We start from the raw sequence: 27,018 nt of genomic DNA on the forward strand, positions 1-27,018 counted from the left end.
ACCAAAGTTGGATAACAGAATAGACACCTAGCTTATGGTTATGAACAGAAATTCTATTGGCCTGTTGTATTATGTCCCATAGCATTGCAGCACGTAGTGCATTTTGTACATGAACTTGGTAAGTTTAAAAAAAAAAACCAAGAAACAAACAAACAAACAAAACCCAAAACAACCAAACCCCATCAAAAAAACCCTACACAAAACCCCAAATGTCCAACCTTGTAAGTACAAACTGCACTGTCTCTTTTTCTTCATTACTGTATTTGCAAATCCCATGAAGCACTATGTGGAGTCTCAAGTCCTGTTAGAGTGTTTGAAGAACTGAAATATTAGAGGGAAACTTGAGATCCAGATTCTGGAACTTTTTATTACTATGCTCAAGAAAGAAATACATTTAATGTAGTGGGGATACTGTGCTACAGGCCAAAACTTAGTGGATTTTTGCCATGACATTAATGAAATGCCATCTGAATTGATATAAGGCTGGAATACATAATGTTACCCTCTAAAACACGATCCTCAGTTCTTTGGCTGTGAACCAACATACAGCTCTTGTCCTTGCAAAAATTACCGATTTGGCATTTTTCAAGGCAGCTCCCTGACTCATTACTGCAAGGAAGAACCAGCTTTTGCTTAATACATCAGGGAAGGCAGTATTTTCAGAACCGATGTTTAGAAACAACAACATCAAGGCAACTGTCCTTGGGGTTTAAGGTGTCTCTTGCAGTGCACTGCCATGAGTACAGATCCCAGACAGTGATGGTGTTTAATGACATCCATAGAATAAGTTCTCATATAGAACTCATCCTGAAGCTAAGTAAACTACTTGTAAATATTGATCATAAATTTTTAAAGCAATTTTTGTGCATGTGTGGTCTGAATGGTGTTAAAACTTGCAGAGCTGTTTTCACTGTAATTTCACTGATTCCTGTACTTGTAAGTGTTGTGACTTAACCTGTTTGTGAATTCATCTCCCTGGGCAAAGCCCAAATATCTACATTTATCTTTACCTTGTCTTTTCCCTGTTCACACACACGTACACAGACATTTGCTTATGAAAGCTATGAAGGTACAGCTGTGTAAGACTGCCACCAGGGTTTCTGCATCACTGATGAATGTGTCCAGCCTGGGTCAGAGCTCACATTCTTCTCTTGGAATTGTATGTTTAGGGAGGGACAGAGGGAACTTGTCTTGCCAACAGCTTTGCAGAGCCACTGTGAGAACTGAAGTTTTATGCCAGCATTAAGTCCAGGTTGGATAGGTCTGCTCTTCACCTTCTCTGTACCATGAGAGACATGAAACAGTTAAGGAACTGGGAAATCTAGGGCATGATTTGCAAAAGGTACATTAAGTGGTGAAATCAATTAGTAATAAAAAGCTGTTTTGTCACCATACCCACACAATGTGACCATGAATCAGCCTTGTGATAATACTGCCCTAATTCTTCAAAATAAGCATGGAAAAAAAATAAGTTCTGTTAGAAAAGAGCTCTCTTCAGTGGAGAAATTTTTGATGTGCTGAGAAAAATATTTAATAACTAGATTAAAAACTTACCTGACCTTTATGCAGTGTATCCTGACAGTGTTGATCTTTTCCTTCAGATTAGCTATAGGGTCAGCAAATTTCAGTCTTTTTACTCTGCAGGGGTCCTTGCATGACAAAGAAAGACTCAAAAGCATCTGTGGTGCTTCCTTTTGACCACCTTTCTGATGTGAGCAAGTCCCTTGTTATTTTCAGGATTACAAGACGCTGACTTACACCCTTGCTACAGACTTTCTGCTCTGCCCATCTCTTGGGCCTTGCCCCTTCTCCCATGGTTTATCCCCACGGTACAAAGCTTAGTTGCTCTCAAGTAACTGTCCACCCTTGCACCACAGGGGTTTGCAGCAGAGCCAGCATTTATGTACCTAAGACAACTGAAACAGGAATCATTCCTGCCTCTAGCCAAATCATACACTTTTAAGCAAACCACATGGAATAATATCCCTCAAACTTTTATGTCTCTCTTTCATGAGGCTCTAATATTGCTGGTTTAGCTCTGAGGTTGGCCTTTGTGGTCTTCATGTTGAGTAACTGCACTTGCTTATAGTAAAACCCCACCTCTGGTAAAGTGTAACCAAAGTAAGGGATTTTGTTGGCAGTTCAATATACTGTGGTATTGTGTTTCAGTTTAGAAATCTTACTGTTGACCTTATCCAAACATACTGAACTCAGTGCCGAGGCTCCTAGATTTACCAATAATTTGGATGATTGGAGCCAAGATTTGGCCTTGCACATTCTGAAAAGTGTGAAATTTATGCAGATACTTAATCACATGATGTGCTTTTTGACCTCCCATTTCAGATGCTAACACGTGTTTTCTTGTTACTATTTAAAGGTCAAATGGCTGGTGACCACACACGACTGGAATTCCACAACATAGAAACAGGAATAATAACAGAACGGCGCTACCTGTCTTCTGTGCCTTCTAATTTTATTGGGCATCTACAGAGTCTCACATTTAATGGCATGGCATACATTGACTTGTGTAAAAACGGAGACATCGATTATTGTGAGCTAAATGCAAGATTTGGGTTCAGGAACATCATAGCAGACCCTGTAACCTTTAAAACAAAAGCAAGTTATGTTGCACTGGCCACGCTACAAGCGTATACATCTATGCACCTTTTTTTCCAGTTCAAAACCACCTCTCTGGATGGATTGATACTTTATAACAGTGGCGATGGAAATGATTTCATTGTGGTTGAATTAGTTAAAGGGTATGTATGGATCAGCATGACAAAGCCAGTCTATTCAAAACGTATATACAGGAGAAATAGAAGGGAAAGTTTAGGATACAGATCTTTATCTGACTGGATATATATGATTCATAAATGTTTCTTCATGTTAAACTTGATATGCTTTATTTTGACTCTTTCTTTCAGATGAAGCTAGATGCCTGAAATATATGACAGTAAATAATAGGTATAACTTCTCTCGTGTTTACCACAAAGAAGTACTAGTTTGTAGCTTCCTCTTGTTCTCTCTCTACGTATGTATGCATGTGTTGGTACATGGAGTGCTCATTACTTTCCAGAAACTTGGGACTGCACCTCAACTCATCTAAACCAGTGGCAAATTCTCTGAATGATGGTTGCTTCCCCATCTGGCATTCATTGTTGTCTTCTGGTTTTACCAGCACTACTGAGGAGTACAAGCAAATATAAAATATTAGACATATTATTTAGTGCCCCCTTGCTATGTAAAGAAAAAGGAAACTTTTCCAATTTTTTCTCTTTTCCCAGGTATTTGCACTATGTGTTTGACTTGGGAAATGGTGCGAATCTCATCAAAGGAAGTTCTAATAAACCTCTGAATGACAACCAGTGGCATAATGTGATGATATCAAGGGATACTAACAATCTCCACACTGTAAAGATTGACACTAAAATCACGACACAGAGCACAGCAGGAGCCAGAAATTTAGATCTCAAAAGTAAGTACAATTAGTCTTGTATAATATACAGTGAGAGTCATTACAGAATGATAAACAGCATAAATCATGTATGTAAAGTACAACATAATTTTATAATACCGTATGAAGCCTTTTACTTTGTAATAATGAATATGATCAGAAGAGATAACATCATCTTAACCTGACAGTGCAAGTTTAGTAGTAGTTCTGCACAGGTAGGTGCAACCTAAAATGTGTGAAAATGCTGTAGGGAAAAAAAAATTGGAAATTACAGAAACACGGGATGACCCATATGAACCAAAAGGCACTTGGGGAACTAAAGGAGGCCTACAACATCTATGTAAAAACATTGACTTTTACATGAATGTAAGTTACATAAGTGGCATGTGAAAACCACAGCCCAAGCTTTACAGTATGACTACAGAGGCTTCTCAGAACTGCTGATCTCTATGTTAGAGAATTGGGGAACACTTTGACCTGTCCCTCACTGTTCAATATTTCACATAAAAACTACCTTTTGCTGGGAAAAGAGATGCACTGCAATTTCAATATCATAAACTACTTTCCGAGATCTTATGTGGCAGTCCTCCAAATCACTTATAAATACAAGTTGCAAGATGTATAGAACCATAAACATACTCACCTAAATATGTAATGTATTGGAATTTCAACTGCAGGTGGGATAAACTTTGTTTTATAGGCCTAAACCTACATGTTATAGATCCAGCTAGATTCTTAAGGTCCATTTTGATAAACCAAACTGATATATATGTATATTTTAAAGTGATAGTAATCAGTTCTAAAGGTGGGGTTATGAAAAGCTGATTTGCATCAGAGGAAAAATATCTTTTTGGAAAGGTGTATAAGTATACTTTTAAAATACTGACTACCTAATCAAACATAAGAATATATGTTCTGGTCATGTGGAAAAGTATTGTGTATTTTAACATTCTTTAAAAAAGTTCTTGTCAGGAGAACCAAAATTTCATAGCAGTCAAAGAAGTACAGTATTTCAAAAGCCAGCATGTTCAAAGAAGATATTAATATTCCATCAAGAGCTTATTCCTTGCTGGATTTTCTTTTATCTACCTCTGAGTCACAGATAATGAGCTGACCTTGGTAATTATTCTGGATTTTGTGATATTTTACATGTTTGCTTCACTTGAAAGTGCTATGAAGATTGTAAGAAAGACTATGAAAACAGTATCTTGATATGTCATAATCTTCAATAGGTGATTCTCTAATTTATAAACCCAGCATTTCTGATAAAGCTTTTTGAATGGCTCTCCCTGCATTCCTAAAATTGTATTTGAAATTTGTTCTGTTATTTCTCATTTTTGCATTCTGTTAAATATTGTCAATGTTTTTGAGACAGTGTAATATTTCAGCGGTATTTTTGATGCTGTAGACAAAGAATCCACCTTATTCTTCCACTTTTTTTTGGATGGCAAGTACTACTTATGCATATGTGTATGTACTTCATGTGTTTGGGTTTCTTCTTAGTAGATAAATTAGACAGGGGTAGGAAAAATAATCCTGTTACGAACTGATAATCAAATTGACACAGTCACTTTATTCTACATATTTTTCAAACCAGTTGTGGTATTTTAGTATGTTGCCTTATTTAAGAAAATAAACTTTGTGCCATGTGCTTACTAAAGGCACTAGAGAGCGCTGTGATCTCGCTGAATGCGCTGCTCGGCCCAGTCCCAGGGAAAGCTCATCAGCGAGGACAACCTATAAAATCCAACATTCCTTTGTTTTCTGCACTTTGAAAATTCTACTTTTGCTTTACACTTTTGAAGTAAAACTGTATCCATAGCGGTTGCATTTTCTAACCTTGAATTCCTTTGGAAAAAAAGAAATGAGGAATATGAAAAAACATACTGAGATTTGAAGCTAGGAAGATGAATGTATTAGATGCTGATTTTCTGTTATTCACCACCCAGGGAATGTGTACAGTAAAAGAACAATATATTCAGTGCAGGAATATATAGCAAGCTTCTTTCTGAACTGTTCTAGTATACACAAGTCCTTCACCTCTGTCTTCTCATAATAGTATGTTTCATTTTATTTTTTTTAATGTAGGCTACTATATTTTTGCTCAGTCAGGTTCTCTTAAATATGGCATAATATATCATGAGAATTTTGGTTGGATATCTGAGGGGGGAGGTTCAAGATGATTCGTTTTAGCCAGCAGGCTAAAAAGGAGAAAAAATTGCCTTTCATTTCTGTTTTTCTTTCCTTTGTATTCAGTTGAAATGCTCTCCTGTAGTTTCTTCATTTCTATTTTATGTCAGTGTTTCTTTTAATGACATGTTTCTGTTATGCTATAAACACTCCATACACTTTCCTGATATAAGTAGTTACGGTTAATTCATTGTCTTGTGTTATTTTAGTCTTAGCAACAAAGTAAATTCAAAATCCCACTTCCTGCTACTGGCATCAATGGTTCTACTTAACCAGAGATAAGTAAAATATAAATCTGTACAGAAAATATAGAATCTGTAGACTTTCTGAATAATTGTAGAGTTACCAGATTTCTTATGCTGAAATCCAAGCCAATCCTGGAAAGATAAATCCCATTTATGCATTTTTTTTGTGAATACACAGTGAATTCAGTGCGAAGATAAGACACAGATTGTGTTGTAGAGCCTGCAGAGCATGGAAGTTGTCTGGGAAAGCAGACAGCTTCCATAAAAGTATGGGAGAGAATTTCCAATATGTTACCTTTTGGGCGTAAGATTTGGCTATATAACACAGAAAGTTCATTATTAAAGATGTTGATTCCCTCCGTAACCTCTGGTACAATTTCAGTGGGTACCTGTGGAAACACTTATATTAAATTCTCCAGCTTAATTATTGCTGTAATTAGATGGGTAAATTACAAGCTGGAGACAAATAAATGAGTGAAAATAATTCTGTGTTTGGATTCCAAGAACTGTGTTATTTTTCCCAGCAGAGAAAATTAGCAAAGTGTACTCGGGTGCAGTTCTAGCAGATAACCCGTAAAGATAAATGAGTCTTACCAGCAAAGGCAATGCAGCTCAAGCCTGCCAGCACTCAGTTACACAGCAAATTTCTTTTCATGTATTTCAAGAGCAGATTCCCTGTCCTGCTTTCAGTACAGCTCAGATGGTTAGCATGGCTGCAATTCAAGGCCTTCACAGACCAAAATAGTTAGGTGGAAGGAATTTTTGCTTGCTGTACTTAATGCTGTGCTCTTATGGTCTGAGGGGTTTTAGTAGCCTTGAGGGGGCACAGAATTGCAAGTGAGAGTGGAATTTGACTTCTATGACAGAGTAAATACGTCAGTGGTCAAGGGAAGGATTACATGTGTCATTTATCTGGATTTCTGCAAAGCCTTTGACATGGATGCCCCCCAACATCCTTCTCTCCAAACTGCAGAGAGAAGGATTTCATGAGTGAACTGCTGGATGGATAAGAAAGTGGTTGAACAGTCCCATCCAGAGGGTAGTGATCAAAGGCTCAGAGTACCAGTGGACATCGGTGACAAGTGGTGTCCCTCAAGGTTCCGTATTCAGATCAGTGTTATTTAATATCTTCATTAATGACATAGATGAAGGGATTGCATCCTCAGCAAATTTACAGATGACACAAAGCTGAGTGGTGGTGTTGACACACTTGAAGGACAAGATACCATTGAGAGGGAGACCTGGACAAGCTTGAGAACTGCCTGTGGGAATCTCATGATGTTTAATAAAACCAAACACAAGGTCCTGCACTTGGATCAGGACAACCTCTGATATCAATCCAGGCTGAGGGATTAAGGGATAGAGAGCAGCCCTGCTGAGAAGGACTTGGGGGTGATGGTGGATGAGAGGCTGGACATGACCTGGCAGTGTGCACTTGCAGCCCAGAAAGCCAATTGTATCCTGGGCTGCATCCAAAGCAGTTGGGGCAGCAGGTCAGAGGAAGTGATTCTACCCCTCTACTCCACTCTGGTAAGACTCCACCTTGAGCACTGCATCCAACTGTGGGGCCCTCAGCACAGGAAGGACATTGACCTGTTGGAGCAAGTCCAGAGGAGGGCCAAAAGATTATTAGAGAGCACCTCTCCTGTGAGGAAAGGCTGGGAGAATTTGGTTTGTTCAGTATGGAAAAGAGAAGGCTTTGGAGTGACCTAATTGCAGCATTCCAGTACCTGAAGGGAGCCCACAAAAAGGACATGAGGAGCTTTTTTCAAGAGCATGTAGTGACAGGGGAATGGCTTCAAACTGAAAGAGAGTAGGTTTAGATTAGATATCAGGAAGAAATTCTTTACTGTGAGGGGGGTGAAGCACTGGAACAGGTTGCCCAGAGAAGTTGCAAGTGTTCAAGGCCAGGTTGGATGGAGCTCTGAGCAACCTGGTCTAGTGGATGGTGTCCCTGCCCATGGCAGGGGAGTTGGAACTGGATGATCTTTAAGGTCCTTTCTGACTCAAACCATTGTATGATTCCTGTTCCTCACTGTTACCAAAGAAAAGATGTCTCCCTTGCTCAGACTGTAGGTTTTACAATATCTATATATCTCTTCCCTCTCCACATTTTATTTCCTGTGGTGTGGGAAACTGTAGTTCTGTCAGAAATTATTTTATTTTAAAAGTATTTGAAGATGCATGATCTGCTTTCAAGGAGGAGGACATCCTCAAGCATACTTCATATCCACTTACCTACTAGGGATTAATCTTCCTTTTGGTTCTCTCCTACACAAATAGGCAGTATTTAATCCCCAAAGTATTTATACACTTTCTTAGACAGCAAGCATACAAAAACCTACAGAAATCCAATCATAATTCTCTTGAAATACCCATCAGAAAATTAAAATCCTTTAGCATTGTAACTGTTTATAAATTGGAATGAGAAGTTCAGATATTGGAGTCTTACAACACAAGAACCTAGGGAACACTGCTGTTATTTTAGATTCAACAATAAGTAGTTACAAACTTTTGTATGAGTTGGTAGTTTCAGTACTACAGTATTCCATCCTGTTTTAAACTTTTCCAATCACAGATATGCTGTATCCTCCAGAATGATCTGCAACCATCCTAGTTTTGATATTGGGATAGCTGTATTTTCTTTTTTAGGGGAAATCACCATTATGTAAAAAAATCCTACACAACTAAACATTTTTGGGTTAACCTTTGCTGCCTGTGCATCATTTCATATGTTCTTAAGACTTGTTTTTTTGAATTTACATTAATAATTTCAGCTTGTCTTACTGTCATCATCTTTCACATGCCCTTCCCAAACATCAGTTGTAGAGTCCATTGTAAGTCATATGTTATTTCTCTGCTGTTATATCACTTCATCCTCAAAAAATGCTATTCATATTAGAGCATACATCAGAATCAACCTCCCCGGATTAAAAAAAAACCTGTCTAGATATCTTCTTGTCTTTTTTACTTGTATTTCCATAGCTCTTCACTGACCCCTAGCTTTCTCTACTCCTTTGTGAGATAGGGCTGCTGCTGCTATATACATTTGCTTTTTCATTTGCTGTTTTTTCCAATAACATGAAAACAGACTAGTCTGAAGCATTATGAAAAAAAAGTAGTCATATTTATTTATGATATCACCTCAATAGTTTTACAAATGCACTGAGTTATAATTCTTCTATGCACAAAAAGAGTTGCTTGGCAATTAATTCATCCTTGTAAACTTTTAATGCAATTAACCAAATTATCAGTAGATCTACTAGCCTGTCATATTCATTGATGATTTGTAATAGTCCCTTAATCTATTGATATTTCATTTGCCTGTCAAAGTAGGTTGTTCATGCTGAGCTAAATTTCTCTCAATCATAAAGAAGATTTCCTCTTTCAGCAATGGAAATTGAAATTGTTTCAATTTCATGTAATATTTCTCTATGTTGTTTTATATTGAGCCAATGATTATTGCTGTTTCATTATATGTTTCTCTCTATATTCCAAGGTCTCTGTCAATGGCAGTGATTCTTCATATTTCTATTACTAGAGAAACAAAGCTTTAAGAAGCATGGAAAAATATTTTTTATAAAACACACATTTATACAAATGGACAAGTATTAATGCTTAAATTTCTCAAATAATCATGCTTGAACTAATTGTAATGACCTTGCCAGTGGGCTGTGAACTCTTCATGCAGAAATAATGTTCTGTTCCAAATGCAGAGTTCCAAATACTGTCAACAGCAAATAGATCTTCCCAATGTGACCTGTTGGAGTAGACAGTGGCAAATGCAGCTGTTGCCCTCGTGGAAAACAGGCTCTCTATAGAGGAAAACAAGGAAAACAAGAGACTTAAAACTGAGAACTCTTCTTTGAGGCTTCCTGTGTAGCAAAGTTCTAGGGGCAGATAACAGTAGATGATTGGACACCTTGTCTAATGAGAATTCCTTTATCTTTCTTTCTTTGCAACTTGTCACACGCTGCGTCTAAATAGCAGTGCTGTCTACCAGACTGTGAAAATAAATCTGGCAGTGCTGAGCCTTCAGAAATTGTAACCAAATTGCCAAAATTATGAGATGGGGAAAAAGATTGAAAATCTACTCCAGTAGTTCTAGATTAGAGATATTCTAGTGCTGAGTTCTGTGAAGTCAGTAATAATGCAGTAGTTTGTCAGATCACTCCATGGAGAGCAAGGTTTTTGCTTTCTGCTTCTTCTCCCCTGTTTTTCTTAGTCTTTCACACACATATGAATGGATAGATTTGCCTACATTCCTACAGCTTTTGGCATGCAAGTTATTACAGCTGATGATTGTGGAATTTCTTTCAGGCCTTTCTGGAATACCAAGTAAAATTTATGCTAAGAATAATGCAGGAAACATGGATGCTCTAAAAACTTACCTAAAAATCTGGATATTTAGTATAAATACATTCTATGGCTTCCTAGTGCACACACACACACACACACACACACACCCAGCCAAGAAGCACATCTTAAACTTGTTTTCATAATGTGCTGCCATGGGTACAAGAGCGCCACTCTCATTGGCATTGATATTCTAACTGAGCAGTCCTTTTTGCAAAAGGGCAGCTTCGTGGAATATCCTGAGTCTGGAGGTGATTGTCATGCTCAAGAGTAGTATCATATAAAAAGTTACCCTCTGCAAATCTACATTCAAAATGAGAACATTTAGCATCTCAGCTCTTTGGTAGCTTTATGTGGAGAATCATACCTGAAGTACTAGCTAACGGAGGAGTTTTGTCAATGTTGATCTCTGAAGTCTAGTATGCCTGTTGGAAAGAGGAATTCCTCACTCTTTTGTAAACAGGCTCTGCTAAGAGCATGTGTTGACTATTAAAGCAGAGAGTGAAAAAATTATATCAGGAGAAAGAGATATCTGAGTATAATATGCTGTGCAATTGTCAGCTTCATTAGATTTTGTCTGTTTTTTGGGTGTATACAATCTACAAAAGTGGTCAGAACAGGATAAAAGAGAAGGACATTTTATGTGCTTGACTGCCTCACCTCTCCACCAGAACCATCCCACTCATACAGAGTAATTGGCCTAGCATTGATTATGTGGGAGATGGATTGCCATGCACATTTATATGGCAATTAGATTTTATTATTTACCATTTAACATGCATCACCAACTTTCTTCACAGTCCATTGCACAAGCAGACTGCTTTGGTTTTGCATCTGTTTAATCTTTTTCAATGCCAGTGCTTTCCATCTAGTCTTCAGCAGGGTTAAAAAGAAACAAAGAGAAATAAAGAGTCTAGGAATCTGAGGATTTTTATTGTCTAGAAAACATTAAATGTTTTTGTGTAATTGTTTCTTGTTTGAGAATGCATGTTGTTTGAGAACAGAATTGTTGGGGAAACGGTAGATTTTAACCTGGAGGAATCTAGGGGATTGTTCAGATGCGAACACTTACCTTTTGAGTATCTACTTTTGTCTATTCAAAACTTAGCTTCTAAGGGTGTTGTTGTATTGCTGCTGTTTCTCTCACACACACACGTTTCCTATAACACTGCTTTACTCGCTTCTGAAACATGGGCATTTTTGCATAACCACTGAGAAGTACTGAACAAAGTCAAAAAGTGTAATAAGAATGAAAACTGAGCACCAAGAAGTGTGTGGAGAAGTGGAGAGCACATTCAGCAGAGCTGAGTTGTAGAGCAGCAAGCAGCATGGTGATAGCATGAGAAAAAGTTTCTAGACAGAAGAATATTTGTGCAAGTATGAAAAGTCTTCAATGCAGTGAGAGTGGCATGGTTATGAGTAATGTGATGGAATCAGGAGTCTTGGAGAATGGTAGAGCAGCAGCTGTATCTCCAGTGTGGACTGATGCCGAAATTGGTGGCAAAAGAAAAGTCTAAGCTGCTCTTCCTGGTACACCCTTCAACTGTAAATTCCATCTGGTACCTATTAATTCTCACTGCCTTTTTTTCTGTCAGTGTGGACTACGGTGCAGTGCTACAATAAAATTGTGAAAAGAGCGGTATCAGCCAAGGCAAGAAATATCTTCAAAGTTCAATTCTCTTGACAAATAACTACAATATGTACTATGTCCCAATAAGGATGCTTAAAGAAAACCCACCATGTCAGCATTTCAGTGCTGGTGATTTCTCTTATTTTTGGAATATCTTTAATGGGGTATTCAGGCAAGATACTGAAAGAAGTGTAGAATTGGGGTGAAGAGATCAGTTTCTATATTCTTTCCCAAAAGAGTGACTTGCTAACCTATAAATTCTTTTTTTTTATTATTTGCCTGTAAACGTTTTGCCTTGCTTTGGTTATCACTACAGGGAATGTGAAAGATGAAAGCCACCACCTGTCACAGCATAAAATGGCCTCTTGCCTGAAGTATTTGAAAAGACAGATAACTCAGCAGAGCCTGGACAAGTAAACTAGCTACCCTTTCTCTTCTTAGGTGAGAGAGGGTCTAAAAGTGATAGAATTCATCACTCAAACAGGAAAAATATTTGAAAAGCCTATTTTTCTTAAAAAAAAAATCACATCAAAACCAAAGACATCAACCACAAATCAATACTGAAGCTATAGAATACTCTTCGAAGTAAGTGGACATAAAACACTAAGTTTACATTTTCATGTCTTCCCTCAAGTGCCCTTGCAAGTGGTAGACAAATTTCCATCATGCCCTACCAAAGAAGCCCGTGAATGTGCAGCAAAGTGCATATTCTCTACTGTAAAGGGGGATTTGAAAGGCCATATGCTGGATCATATGTGCTGCAGAAGCTGTGTGGACACATCATTTAAGTCTTTGTCAACTGTCCTTCAGTTTATTAATGGACTATGAACACAGTGGGCTTCTTGATTTAGTGGGGAAAAAAAGAGCAATTATATTTCATCAATATTTTTTAAGGATCAAATACTTTTTTTATATAGAACAAAAAGTAAATACTTAGTCATGACTGATGAAAGCGGGGAGAGACTCTAGAATGATCACTCATCCTCATCCGCTATTGAGGCCCTATTTCTTTTCTAAAGTCTGTTGAAACCCCCTATCTGAAAGAAAAGTTACCACTCTGTTCTGCCTATTGTACAAACTAAATGTGCAAAAGGTAGGTGGTTTTGTACATTGGAGAGGTGAGAAGGTCATCAAGGACAAGTAGGCTCCTATATTTCAGTGAATATTAAAGGCACCTGAATGCCTACCCGACATTTTCTTTTGAGGCAATATCCCTTGATTGGAGATTTTTGTCTGTTGTGTTTAAGTAAGTGCATATTCAGCTTGTATGAGAGTAATTTGTTTTCACAATTGCCTCAAAAATACCATGAGTTGGGATTGTGTGGGTTGTCTTATGACGAGTTTTGCCTTGTACTTTAATGTGCAATCATTGTGATACTATAAAGCGATTTCTATTGATCTTTAACAGCAGCTCATGTTTTAGGAAGGACTTGAATAAAGGGAGCACTCTTTTCTTCCAAGATTAGACTTTCCCTATGGTTTTTCTCAGTCTTTGCAGTCCTCATTCCTCTTTGTCTGCCTGAGGGAAGAAGCTGTTATAATGCTTGATCATTTTGAAATAGCATGTTTGGAGAAAAGTGTGCCTGACACCTTGGCTTCACCACAGCCAGATGTTCCTTTGTATTTTCACGTGTCATATAAAGGAATTGTGGAGTTGCCTGTTGTCAAAATTCACCACAAGATGTTGGGCTATCCATCTTTTTCTTGGGGAGTAACACCACTCTAGTACACCACAGAGGCCCTCTCATTCCTAGACATAGTAGTGATTTAGTACAATGTGACATTAGAAACAAGACAAAGCAACATCTTCTTTGAAAGTACAGTTAAAACCAGCAGCACAAGAAGAGATGAAGGGAGAAAATATCTGCTTTTGAAGAGAATTAAGAATTTGAAGATGACTTTATTCAGCCATATAAAAACATTCCAGGGATATTGTCTTTATGGGTTATGAAAAAGACAAACCACGATTCCTTCCACTGCTTTATTACCTCCTTCTTTTTCTTTCTTTTTTTTTTTTTTTGTTCGTACATGGAACCGTATTTGAATGAATGATGTTCATTTCTTGTTAAGAAAGGTGTTCAAGAAATGAACACCAGATATATCCACAAATTTAGGAGAATAAAGAAGCCTAACTATATAGTGGTTAAACTACTTGTTCCCTGACTTCAAAAATCCCAATTTAGGTTCCTGTGGACTATATTTTTCATGCAATTTAACAAAGTTCACTCTATTAGTTATTACATGAATGAAACATACAAAGGAAAATCGAGTTAGAATCAATTTAGAATTATTTACACAAAGACCAAAGATGCAAAAGGGTAAGGGAGGCCCTCTTGTTGAGTCATGAGGTTGAGTGGACCCCCTTGCTTTCTAAATTCCTGATAGAGCTCAGGTGTAGCTAGATCCAGTCTTGATCTCTGAATTGAAAAATGCTTTATGTCTAAAGGAATTAACCACATGGATTTCATTAGTATTCATTTAGCATTCAACTAATTGGCAACTTAAGGAAGATCTGTTGGGAATAGAGGGTCTCTCTGCCTTGGGTAAGGAATCTCAAACCTCAAGAGGTGTGCTCAAGGCGACAGTCACTGGTGTGCAGTCAAGTTGCTATTTAGAGAGAACTTAATTTGGGCTCATTCATGTCATGCATAGAAAGGTCTCTGTGCCTCAAGGAGCAACCTTGAGAGGTGTCCCAGCTCAGTGGGAGATTACTGCCATACTGCCAGGCCGTCAGGCAGAGAGAGCTCAAAGAAGGCTCGTTTAGGCTGTTTTGTATCCACGCAATAAAGTGATTGGTTCATAGTCAAATTGCATACAAAGTAAAGGTATGCATGAGACACCCTCTACCCTCAACTTCATTTGTTCTTTGATAAATGAGTCTTGGAAAAGCCACCCACTATCCATGTGTTAATCACACAGACGGTGTTGCAGGCTCATATGCATCAATGCTCGCTGGACCACTCTGCTCCATTGCAGGTTTTCTAGGGGAGTTTTTGGTCCAGCTACAGCTCAGGCCCTTACCTCCTGTACCAAACTGCTGCTGGTTTGGTTACGGGGGTCAAGTGCATCTGTCACACCTGAGCAGTATTCCTGTGTTGTTGCTACCATTATAAGCACATGGATAATAATTCCCTCTCTACTAATGTTTGAAGATAATGGTAGCTGTTAAGTTAATAATTTTTGCCCACCAGCATGTGTCATGTAAGAGTCTATGAAGTGACCTGTCAGCAATATCACTGATACCAAATAATGAGATACTTCTGCTAATTATTCAGAAAAGAAGTAAATAGAACAGCATCTTCAGTTTTTATTTTACATTTCTTTGGCTTAGCTCTTGCAAAGTTCTTATTTTGAAAAAATGCAGAGGCTTGGGATAAAAAAAGATGAGCTATTACAGGAGGATTTGGCATTTGTTTTACCAACAGTTGTGTGTGACTCACTGTTGTGTGGTGTTCTGTGTGTTTTTGCATAAGTGTGATTCCAATAATGAATACATTGAGATCTTGGGTTCATTTATTAGCTAGCAATTTGTTTCTGTGTTAAATTCACTTATTTGTTAAAGCAAAAATCAGCTCTAAGTCAGAAAAGAGATAAATAGGTATAAATAGGAAAGGTCCTGTTGGAATAACTGAAGATCTACAGTACCTGTAAAAGATGTAAATTAAACCCACTAAACTCTTCTCAGTGCTTATGGCATAACTGATCAGTAACATTTATGCCATGATGAATAGGTATAGCTCTAAAAGTGCTGACTTCCAGTTGATTCCTCTGGCCTGCAATGAAAATGCCAGTGAGAACATGCCTGTAGCACACTTGGTTTTTTGGCCTCAAAAAATAAAGGGAAGAAACAATCCTCCTATTCTAACAAAAAGGGGATAATTCTGTATCCTGACTCCTAATGTAAATAAAAAGGGAACTGTGAGATCTGCTCTCAATTAAACTGCTTTATCTGAAGCTTCTTCAGAGATTGCTAGGGAATCTTGAAGCACTCTATTCCTTCACGCATTTCTTTACTACCTGCTACTTTGTGTATGGCAGTAGATATATATTTTATATAAATTGGTTATTTTCCTTTATAAATAAAAAAAATCAGGATTATTATGAAAAAGTGAGACTTTTTTGGGAATACATTAAGAAATCAAACTAAACTTCAGAAGAAAATCTGTGCATGAAAGGCAATAACTAAACTTTAGTTCCTGAAACTATGGTCACACATTTTCATTAGTGGCAGTGTAACATTATTATTGAATTTAGGCTGCAGCTAGTTTACATAGTGTCATGATCTCATACCATTGATCTAATGAATTGTGATACCTTAATGAAATTACTTACATGTCATTCATAACAGTAAGTAGGCAGATACACAACAAGGGATTTGTTCTGGAGTGTGCAAAATTTCCAGTAGTAAAGTTGTACTTATATGAGAGAAAAAGAGAAAACCTGGGAATTTGTATTGTCCTACGTTGATTCCTCTGATCTCTTTTAGTAGGAACAGGGACAATCTTTTATGTTTTCTGAATCCCTGCTATTGCATGTTCGATGTAAAACATTTTAATTAACAATATTTTCTGCAATCCTGTCTTGTCTGAATTTTGAATGGATTGAGTTTTATAGGAAACTACTTCTTCATTTAGATGAACATAAAAATGGCATGTGATTGACTGAAATAAAAGTAACTATGCAAAAATTGTGTAATTGCAGAAAAGAAAAATAAGCAAGTGAAAAAATTTAAGTAACTTTAAAACAAAAATAAAATTTAGAGTATACATTCCAGAGCCTATAGTTTAATAAAATTTTGTCTCTTACAGAAAGTGTGTTTTTATGCCATCAGCAGTAAACTCAAGCCACCTATGTTATTAAACATTTGATATTAAATCTGGGAGAAGTTTAGCCCATAGTCATAAAAAAAAAATGTGAAGTCTAATAGTCAGTATGGCTGCTCAATACATATGATATGTATCTGTGTAATGTATAAGCTAGTGCAAAAGCAGAACTCAAGTTATTTTGAACAGCAACAAAGTTAAAATATTACCCAGAACATGCCTTTGTAAAAATTGTATCATTACTGGTATATAAAGATCAGTCTAATTATCAACACCCTTAAGGAACTGTAAGTAAACTGTAGAGATACAGCTAATTTAGACTCAATTTATTGTACTTAACTGCATATGATATCTAATTGACAATATTCCAGTGCATATTTTCAAGGGCAAATATTCTGAGTTCCAGTTTATATGTTGGCACATTGACCTGGACTTCTATTAGCCCATCATCATTACTGACAGTTGCTATATGTATATAGCAATCTCAATATCTTTGAGAGATGGATATTATGAAATAGCAAGGGATCAACTGGAAAGGCTGTGGTTTTAAAGATTTTACTAATCACAGAACAAAAATGGTTGCTTGGAGAGTATGTTTAAGAAGAGGTTGCACATTGTCATGTGTAATAGATCAAGTCTAACTTTTTTAGCATAGAAGTGATTTTATTAGTACTCTTCTCTGAAGTTTCCCTCTTTTAAGCTTACTGGAATCAGATGAGATGAATTATCTCTCTATTCTGAGCTGACAATGACTAAAAGCATAGAACTTCAGGAAACCTGGAAAGGTTTTACTTTCTAGATGTTCTACATGAGAAAAAGATGAAGAACCTTTATCATGAGGCAAGAGTTTTAACTTTGTTTTCAGTTCAGCAGATTGAAAAATGCAGAAATATTTCTGCTGGAAATTAATTAGATCCCATTTGTGGTAACAGATGGATCACTATATTTTAATCTGTTATGTCTAATCTCATGGTTCTGAGATTTACACTGTACCTCAAAGTTCTAGAGGAAAGCAATACCTTATTCTCCAAATTATCAACACAGAATGAATAAAGCTTAAAGTTTCTTGGTATCTGATGCTATAGAGGTTGCTAAGACTTTTGGTTGGCTGGCTTATAAATTTATTAATATACAAGTTCCTAAGCTTTTTATCTATATTTCACTAATTCAATGCAGTTGAGTTTTAGGGTTGGTATTTGGTCACTAAAAATTTTTCACAGTCTGATAAACATTTATTTGTTTCAGGCTATTTCCTTGCAGGCAAACTGTAAACCATTACAAACAGCACTAAATCGCACTTCCTTTCAAACAGGCAAGTATGCCAGGAGAACCAGTAAAAGGTGTGACTGTGACTTTCACCGATAAGAGAGAGATTAAAATAAGCCACATGGGGTAATAGTGATAGCTAGTACATTCTGGGTTCAGTTGCTACAAAACCTACCTACAAAGCACAGCAAACAGGGAATTAACAATTTTGTATTTGAGGTGATACAGAAAAAGTTTTTGGTCCATCCTGTGGCCTAGGCTCTCAAATCATTCAGGAACGTGCTGGAAAGCACAATGTAGATTAGAATGTATGTTCAAATAGTCTACTGAAAATCTATGCTAGCATAGTGAGTATTTAATGCATAAGTGGAATAAGATTTCTGTCATTGGATGACACTTTAGAGTCAGATGCTGCCATGAGCACCTTACTGCAAACTGGTTCAATGCTTCTCAAACCTCTTCCTGTGTGCCAAAGGGTCTTGCTTACAGGCATCCTCAGGCCACTTCTACCACGCTGTCAAAGATTCCTGGTTTTTCCAAGTATGAGGACAACAAAGCAGGACACTAAACTCACGGAAGATATAGGGAACCATGACTTCATTCCTTTCTGTCTGTGACTGAAGGAATCATAGAATCATAGAATGAACCGGGTTGGAAAGGTGTGAACCCGCCAAGGTGACACCAGAACAGTGTTTTATTTATTGTAACAAACACAGGATCACGATGCAATGAATTACTTCCAAAAAATCAACCATAACCCTTGTAACTATACAAGCACAAGGAGTAAATGCAGTATAGCAGCGTGCATCAGACACTGCTGTCCATCTCAGACTGGTGTGAAGCAGCCACGTTACTGTATCAGTTTCAGAATGTAAAGGGGATGCAGAAACATGTGTGATGGCTTTTAAGAGAGCCCGAGAGAAGTGTTCTACAAAGGGTAGATCAGTGAAGCAGTATAACACAAATTATTGTTGTCATACCAGACTGCTACTCAGTCTACAGCTCAAAGATGTCGAGGGAGCTGGTTTTGTAAAGATAATTCCACATAAGTGTTTCATTAGCAGTACATACCCCCTCAGCATGTTGGCCAAAGGACAAATTAAACAGCAATAAGGAAACCGAAACTTTTTTGTCTTCTAAAAGACAAGTATCTATATCCTAAATAAAACAAGTCATCTTACCAAAGGGTAGCTGAAGATTAGAGATTTGGAAGCTCCCTCCATGGGTTCCTATGACCTGGGATGTTTATTTATGTATTTTGTCTAGTGATTATATGTATCCAAAACACATGGAACTGCCCAGAGAGTAGGGAGCAGAACCTGGGACTTTCTCTTGCTTGAAGATCACTAGGCAATAAATTGAAGGACTTCCACTAGCTCTCCATGAACTTCTCCTGAGACACCAGAATGCCCAGTGAGCACAGCTCCTTTTCCCAGAGCTTGGAATTAGCTGGAGGTTAAAAGTGCTGCTACAGGTGAAGAACTGACTGTGATTCTTCTCCAAAGACAAGTGGTAATTATATTCCACACATCCTGGGGAAGTGCTCAGCCAAAGAGTTATTGTACAAAAACACTGCAGGAGCAATGCTTCCTCTGGCTGCATTTCAGAAGGAACAAAGCAGCAGCTTCCCTCTTGTTCAGAACTCTTCCCAGCTTTGCTTTCAAAATAAAATCTGATCCCAATGTTCCAAGAGTTCTAAAATTCCTGGATTAAATTTTATTTGGAGCCTCAAAGTTTTATACCAAACAATGCAGCACTTAGGTCCCTTAGGTCTAATCCCTTACATATCAGCCTGTGAAAAAAATAAAAATATTGTGCAATATGCTATGAAAAACAAATTAATCTTCTGTAAGCAAAAGTTTAACTGGGCTAAGTATAACTCCCAATCTAGTCCAGAAAGGAAGATGAAACAAATGTTCTTATTTAGTGCTCAGAACTAGTTACATTTTACTGTTTATTCACACGTCTGATTCTGGACCAATGTATGATCATAGAATCAAGTCACACCTCTTCAGAAGACATGCCCAAAAGATGCTAGCCAGCAAAACTGAAAACCATCTTTGCACATTTTTATACAGAGGAATATGCACTCTCTTACAAAGGAAATAGTAACCATAGAAAAACAAAACAGAAAAAATTCGAAAAAAAATCACTAAATTATTAGTGCAGGTGTAACTAAAATTTCACCAACACAGTGAAAGTGAGAATAGTCAACTTGTGAGGCTAGAATTTTATTGTTCATAGGTCAATACGTAAACATAGCATATTTACTAGAAACTGAAAATCTGAGTTGTTGACATTAGGTCAAATCTTTCTTGGCCCAAGGACCCACCTTTTATTCCGACATATAGAGTTTGTGAAGTATAAATTTCTTACTATTAAATCAATTTCACTAGTAGGGAACTTTTAGACCAAGTTATACATCCCAATTTGGAGAAAAGGTAAGCAGACTAAAGCACACATCAGTATGGTAAACTTAAGACACTGGGGTTTCCAGCATGCCATCCCCAATTCCCTCTTTCTGTGCCAATTGTACAAGATTCCAAGAGATGATCACTAATCACAATCTTCATCTGCAGTACAAAAATATAGTCACCAGAAGAAAGACACAGCTAATATTGCCATTCCATGCTTTTATAAATCTATATCAAAATAACCTAGCTATTATATCCAGTCAACATTAAAGCAAGGAATTCTCATGTTTATTCCATAAAGAAACTGAAGTTCATATGGGATAAATGTTGCATAGTTTTCACATTTTGTCTCCTTTACACTTTGTGGTCACCTCACCTGTCAAATCCAACACATTTCTGACAACTGCTTAAACCTTTCTGAAATTTCTGCCCAGGTTGAAGTCATTACTGTGTTTAGTGCCATATATAATTTATTCAGTTTTTCTTAAGATGTCACTGAAATAAAATTATGCAATCTCAACTGAAAACTGATGCATCTAAGCAGCATTTCATGAAGTAGGTTGTTGTCCCCACCTGTGTGGGATACCAGTTCAGGAATTACTTCCTTTCCTATGCAGTAACAGTAAAAGAAAGAAAGTAAAAGTTCAACTGCCATCAAACTCATTAAAAAGCAGATAAGACTGTTTATATAATAAAAATAATTTACTTTCCCAAAATAATGTACAATTAGAAGCAGTTCACACTATTTTAAAGACAGAGCTGGAAAGTATTTGAAGAAAAGCTATTAAGTCTGAAACGCATTGCACTGAGACAATATGCTGAAATGCTTTAAAATTCTCACTTGGAGCAATACTGCTTTAAACCATGAATTTTTATTCAGTATGTGCACTCAGTACGCTGTCAAGACAGTTGTAAAGAAGAGTCTCAGTTTACTTTTTCCTGACACATCCACCACCTGCAAGCACGGTGGCCACCCGAATAGAGATGTTCAGTGCATCAGTGTAGATACCCATGCATTTTACATAATATCTTGTTGATCAGCTGGAAGGCAGGAGGGCTCTGCAGAGAGACCTGGACAAGCTGCAGAGTTGGGCTGCTTCCAATGGGATGAGGTTCAACAAGGCCAAGTGCCGGGTCCTGCACTTTGGCCACAACAACCCCCTGCAGTGCTGCAGACTGGGGACAGAGTGGCTGGAGAGCAGCCAGGCAGAAAGGGACCTGGGAGTTTGGATTGACAGGAAGCTGAACATGAGCCAGCAGTGTGCCCAGGTGGCCAAGAAGGCCAATGGCATCCTGGCCTGGATCAGGAACAGCGTGGCCAGAAGAACCAGGGAAGTGATCCTTTCCCTGTACTGGTGAGGCCACACCTTGAGTGCTGTGTCCAGTTCTGGGCCCCTCAGTTCAGGAAGGTTGTTGAGGTGCTGGAGCAGGTCCAGAGAAGAGCAACAAGGCTGGTGAAGGGACTGGAGCACAGATCCTGTGAGGAGAGGCTTAGGGGAGTGGGATTATTTAGCCTGGAGAAGAGGAGGCTCAGGGGAGATCTCATCATTCTCTACAACTCCCTGAAAGGAGGTTGTAGCCAGGTGGAGGTTGGTCTCTTCTCCCAGGCAACTAGCAGTAGGACAAGAGGGTATTGTTTTAAGTTCTACCAGGGGAGGTTTAGGTTGGATATTAGGAAGAAATTTTTTACAGAGAGAGTAATCAGACATTGGAATGGGCTGCCCAGGGAGGTGGTGCATTCTCTGTCCCTGGAGTTTTTTAAGATAAGACTGGATGTGGCACTTAGTGCCATGGTCTAGTAACCATGGTGATGTTGGATCAAGGGTTGGATTGATGATCTCAGAGGTCTTTTCCAACCCAGTTGATTCTACGATTCTATGAATATGCTAGATATGTTTCCTGATGGAAATTCTGTGATTTAATGCTCCTCTGTGAAACAGATATATGTTTCCTAAACAGGTGAGCTGGTACATAAATAACATTGCCAGGTACTTCTAAGTAATTAGTCATAAAAATTTGAAGTCTACACCTGCATTTGAAAAAATATAGCCCTGCAATGTCATAGTATCATACATGTGTTCACTGTTTGTTTTCTTCTACATTTGTTCTGAATGATTTTTTTGGATATACCTGTCACTCAGCACAAAAGGGCCAGAAGATCAAGCAGGTCAAAAGTTCTACAGGTTCTTTTCTGAATCTAATATTTATTTCCTCTTTAACAGGTGATTTGTATATTGGAGGAGTGGCCAAAGAAATGTTTAAGTCCTTGCCAAAACTGGTACATGCAAAGGAGGGATTCCAAGGCTGTCTTGCATCAGTTGACTTGAATGGACGGCTCCCTGATCTAATCTCAGATGCTCTTTTCTGCAATGGGCAGATAGAAAGAGGATGTGAAGGTATTAAATATACTGATTTTTTTTTTTCATATCATAGTGAAAGTATTGTGCGAATCCTGGAGTGTTTTGTTGATATGTTTACTGCATACATCAAGAAACTATTTTCTGCCTGCTTCTAATTGAACTCACTTGACCCTGCATTTCTTTAGTATTATGGAGACAAGCGTGTGCCCGCCCTACAGCACAGAGATTGATCTGAGAATATGAGTTAACTGCACAACGTTTAATGTAGTTTCATACTTCTCCAGTGTCAAGATATTTTGCATGTATTTTGTTTACTTCTGATGTATTTTAATTAATGATAGAAACAATACCAATTAGCTTCAATGAAGTTCTTTATATCTTTATAACGCTTAGGCATTAGCTAATACTGAGATGTTAGCTAACTGATTCCATTTTTAAAGCAGACATTTTGAGTTGATTAATTCAAGGCTAATTTATGAGGCCGCTTAAGACCAATCTTCTATATTCTCTATTTTTGCTCCCCCTGAAATTAGTATTGTCATGAACCTTTCTATCTGAAATCAGTAACAGACAAATATGTTATATCTCACATTTTTATATCTTTTTTGACTCATCTAGAATATCATGGAATTTAAGTGAGGACAGAATTAGAAGAGGTGTATTTCTAATTCAGGGGTGCCATTTTCAAGCTATTTTTCCAGCTGTCTTCTGATCCCATGTTATTTTTACTATGATTTATGGCATAATTTGAGTACATTTTCTGTCACTCTATATCTACTTTATTCACATAATTCTGAATTTTGTGTCTATGTTCAGTTTTACATGTTCTCCCTTCTCTTAAGTGCCATTCTTCTCTTGACAGAAAAATGTGTAAATGACATTGTAAAATTAATTTCAAGTTGGAATCTTGATGATTTTGATATAAAGTTTGTTAAGTTTGAAAATTAACATTGTGAAAAATCCAAGCAGAGCTCAAGGGGTTTCCTCAAGCTTCTTGAGATAAAACATTCTTGTGGATAAACACTGTCTCTTCTTTTGTTGTGCCTACAGTACATTTGTGAAGGTGGAATTTTTTTGTTCTTTACCTACTACCTTTAATTACCAGTATAAGTTCTATTGTTAGCACATAGAAACAGACATTAAACCTACAGAAAAAATAAGATGTGAATTTTACATATTTCTATCAGGAGTGCAAAAATATGTATAAATTAGTTTGCCTCTGAGTGTAGAAAATTAGATTCTGCTTTCTGATGGGTGTTAGCAAGTTCCATGCCTGCACCATCCCTTCAGAGAGTCAAAGTATGCCTTAATTCCATTATGCATTTCATAGCTTCTTTTGAAATTATGTCATTTCCTAAATGAATTTTATGTACTTCAAAGAAATATAGCTAGCTGCAGGCCTAGTGTGAGAGTTCACCTTTTAAACCAGTGGCACAATTCATCTATCAGTGAATTTAATAAAGCTACCAACAATTTAATAAAGGCCATACAACTATTGTCCTTTTAGATAGAGAGTCAGTGTTTTCCCAACATCAAAATCATCTGACAGAACAAACTGGTCAAACCAGATGTGCTGCCTGGCTCCCAGAGAACTGCCTCATCAAAAGTCTTCTGCCCATAGAAGGAAATCTTTAACAGCATGGAATGATATATTCCCTTCCAACCTTTCTGTTTAACCTTGCAAGTTAACTCTTCCATCTCACTTGTTTACTTCAAGTCTTTGTGTCTGACCCATCCACTTGTCTTTTGTTTGCAGACCATGAATCAGATGTACAAAAAAGTGTTCTGTCACCTAAAATATGATTTAAGTCACATGTGAGTTTAGCTGCCTCCTAGAGAACTGTTGTACGCCTCAAGCTGCTCACACCTCTGCTGCTGTGTACAGCCAGGACTGTCTCCATCTTTACAAAGCTGAGTGTTTTGCATCAATCTCACACTACAATGGGATGTGTAAGCTCTGAAATTCCCTAAGATGTCAAGTCCAAAGAGCTCAGGACACAGCAGCAGAAGTAATTTCAAAAGTGTTGGTCACCACCACTCTCAATCCAAAAGACAGCTGGTGTATGTCCTTTGTTAAGACATCAGGCTGATGGAAAATCTGGCCTGAGAAGTGAGGCACTTGGATTTGGTGTTTTTCAGGTTTATGGGATTGAATTCCCCAACTTTCTAGTACATATTAAAAAAAAAAAAAAAAAGTAATAGTAAAAAAAAAAATGAAAGTTCTTTTTCTCTCTTCTATCAAACTATGAAGCCATAATACACTGCTAATTAATTTTCTCCGCTAGATTTTGTGTTTAAAATATTTATATTTCTCAATAAATTTGCTGTCCTAAGTGCATGAAACATTTTTTTGAAAACCCAGTCATGGGATTGGTGTGGCAAACTGTAAGGCTTGCATTTTGAAGCTTCAACCACAGCCAGATAGATATGTCTGTTCTCTATCATTGAACATTGGACATAATTTACACTTGGCTGAATCCACCTTGTTAACAAATTTTCTATGACTAGAAGACATAGAAACTAACAGCTAGAAACATAAATATGCTAACTAGCTCTTGGAATTGTTAATGGCAGACCCCAGAGCCAGGTCGTGTCAACACTGTTTTTCTCTAGTCAAATCTGCTGTACTTTCTTTACTCACTTTAAATAAAGAAGAAACTATAGAAATTACAGTATGATACAAACATAGTTTTTATATATTTAGAAGAAAAATGCACTGTGTGCCTGCATGTGCATACAAGCTATATGAAAAGTTTCACAATATTAGCATCCATAAAGATTTTGGTGGTAAGATAAGGAAGTTTTTTGCAATATATATTGCAAAAAAAACCCAAAACAATGTATATGCTACTTTAAAATGCTCTTTGTGTTACATATTGCATTAAGACCTCACACAGGACAAATGTAAATGAGAGACCAAATCCAGTCAATTAAAAAGTCTGCAGTGAAGACTGAATAATTTAAAATATTTAAATTGAATATGAATAAAAGGATGAGTGCTAGAAAAGAGTATATTACAGTACTTTTACTAAATAGCTTAGTTCTGCAATATATATATATAGGAAAATATGGGCCTCTTATGGGAAATATTGTAGTATTTACCAATATTAAGCAGTCATCTTCTGCTCTTTAGAAAAAAAAAAATCCTACTTTTATTTAAAGAAATGCTTATATGTAAGCTAGTCTTGATGGCAATCTTTTAATAATGGCTAATATAGATATATAAAAAAGTGCTAAGAATCAATTCATTGAAAAGCAAAATACCTTGTTTTGTAACAAGATTGTATCTGTATTTTTTTCTAAATATGTTTGTTTTGACATGTACTTCTTAATGTGCCTACAGGGTCCTGCAGTTTATGTACTTTTAAGTCCTTGTGACTTTTGCTCTACTTTTGCAAAAGATGAGGAAATTCAACATTGCATAACAAAGTGTAAATAAATCCATGAATATATAACATTTAAACACCTACAGATATTTTCACTTCAGCTTTGTAAAGTTTCTGAGTAGCAGAATCTGGTGAGAAAAAATGTGTCTTGTCAGCTACGGGATTCTGTCATTATAATCCCTAGCTCAGGAAAGGGTGATGTAATGCCCAAATGTTTAAACTTCTGGGCTCAAAACTCCAAAGAAAGGGAAATCACTACCTAATGTCTGCCTACTGCAGTAAGTCAGCTATTGTTATTATTATAACAGGAGAAAATAGAACAGTTAATAGCTTTGCCAAAAAATGCAGTGTACTCTGCCCTTGTTCTCAGTCACTCTGGTGGCTGTTCAGGCCCTGGTTCAGGGATGTGCTTGAGCAGTGCCTCATTTAAAGGAAGAGGCCATTGAGCTGACTAAAATCATATTGATATGGATTTTTCTAAAATACTGGCAAATCAAAAGAAAGTCCCACACCGAGATATTTGAAGAAGCTCTAATGTAAAAGAAGGGTTATGTGGATTTCTTTCTACAGTGTGATTTTTTAATATATTTATATAATCTTTGGACCAGTTTTGCCCTGTCATCAATGACTGGCAGTGGGAGTTTCAAATGGATATTGATGTGTCTCCTCCAAAACAATTTAGGACAATTTTATAATCCCAGAACCAAATTTTTCCTTGTAGTGTCAAGAGTTAGTGTGAAATGTGTGTGTGAGCTCGTTGTAAACTGTGGTTCACAGTCCGTATTTCAGTCTTCATTCATCCATCACAAAGAAAGGGGCTAGAGAAAAGACAGACCACAGTGGATGATGGTGCTAATTAGTCTTGAATTCAGTGTATCTGAACATGACAAATGG

At 37.2% G+C, this 27,018-nt stretch overlaps 1 protein-coding gene across 22 annotated transcripts in view; it reads left to right on the forward strand.

Moving 5' to 3' along the window:
- The window catches only part of NRXN1 (neurexin 1), a 705,404-nt gene that overhangs the window by 324,922 nt on the left and 353,464 nt on the right, over window positions 1-27,018 (forward strand). For all 22 annotated transcript variants that reach the window (XM_029965176.1, XM_029965177.1, XM_029965155.1 and 19 more), the window contains 3 exons: window positions 2,378-2,759; window positions 3,285-3,475; window positions 22,601-22,774. In XM_029965176.1, the coding sequence (XP_029821036.1) occupies window positions 2,378-2,759; window positions 3,285-3,475; window positions 22,601-22,774 (747 nt within the window). The remainder of the gene's footprint in view (window positions 1-2,377; window positions 2,760-3,284; window positions 3,476-22,600; window positions 22,775-27,018) is intronic.

Source organism: Manacus vitellinus, unplaced genomic scaffold (genome assembly GCF_001715985.3).
Source record: "Manacus vitellinus isolate BGI_N305 unplaced genomic scaffold, ASM171598v3 scaffold_8_pilon, whole genome shotgun sequence".
NCBI lineage: Eukaryota > Metazoa > Chordata > Aves > Passeriformes > Pipridae > Manacus > Manacus vitellinus.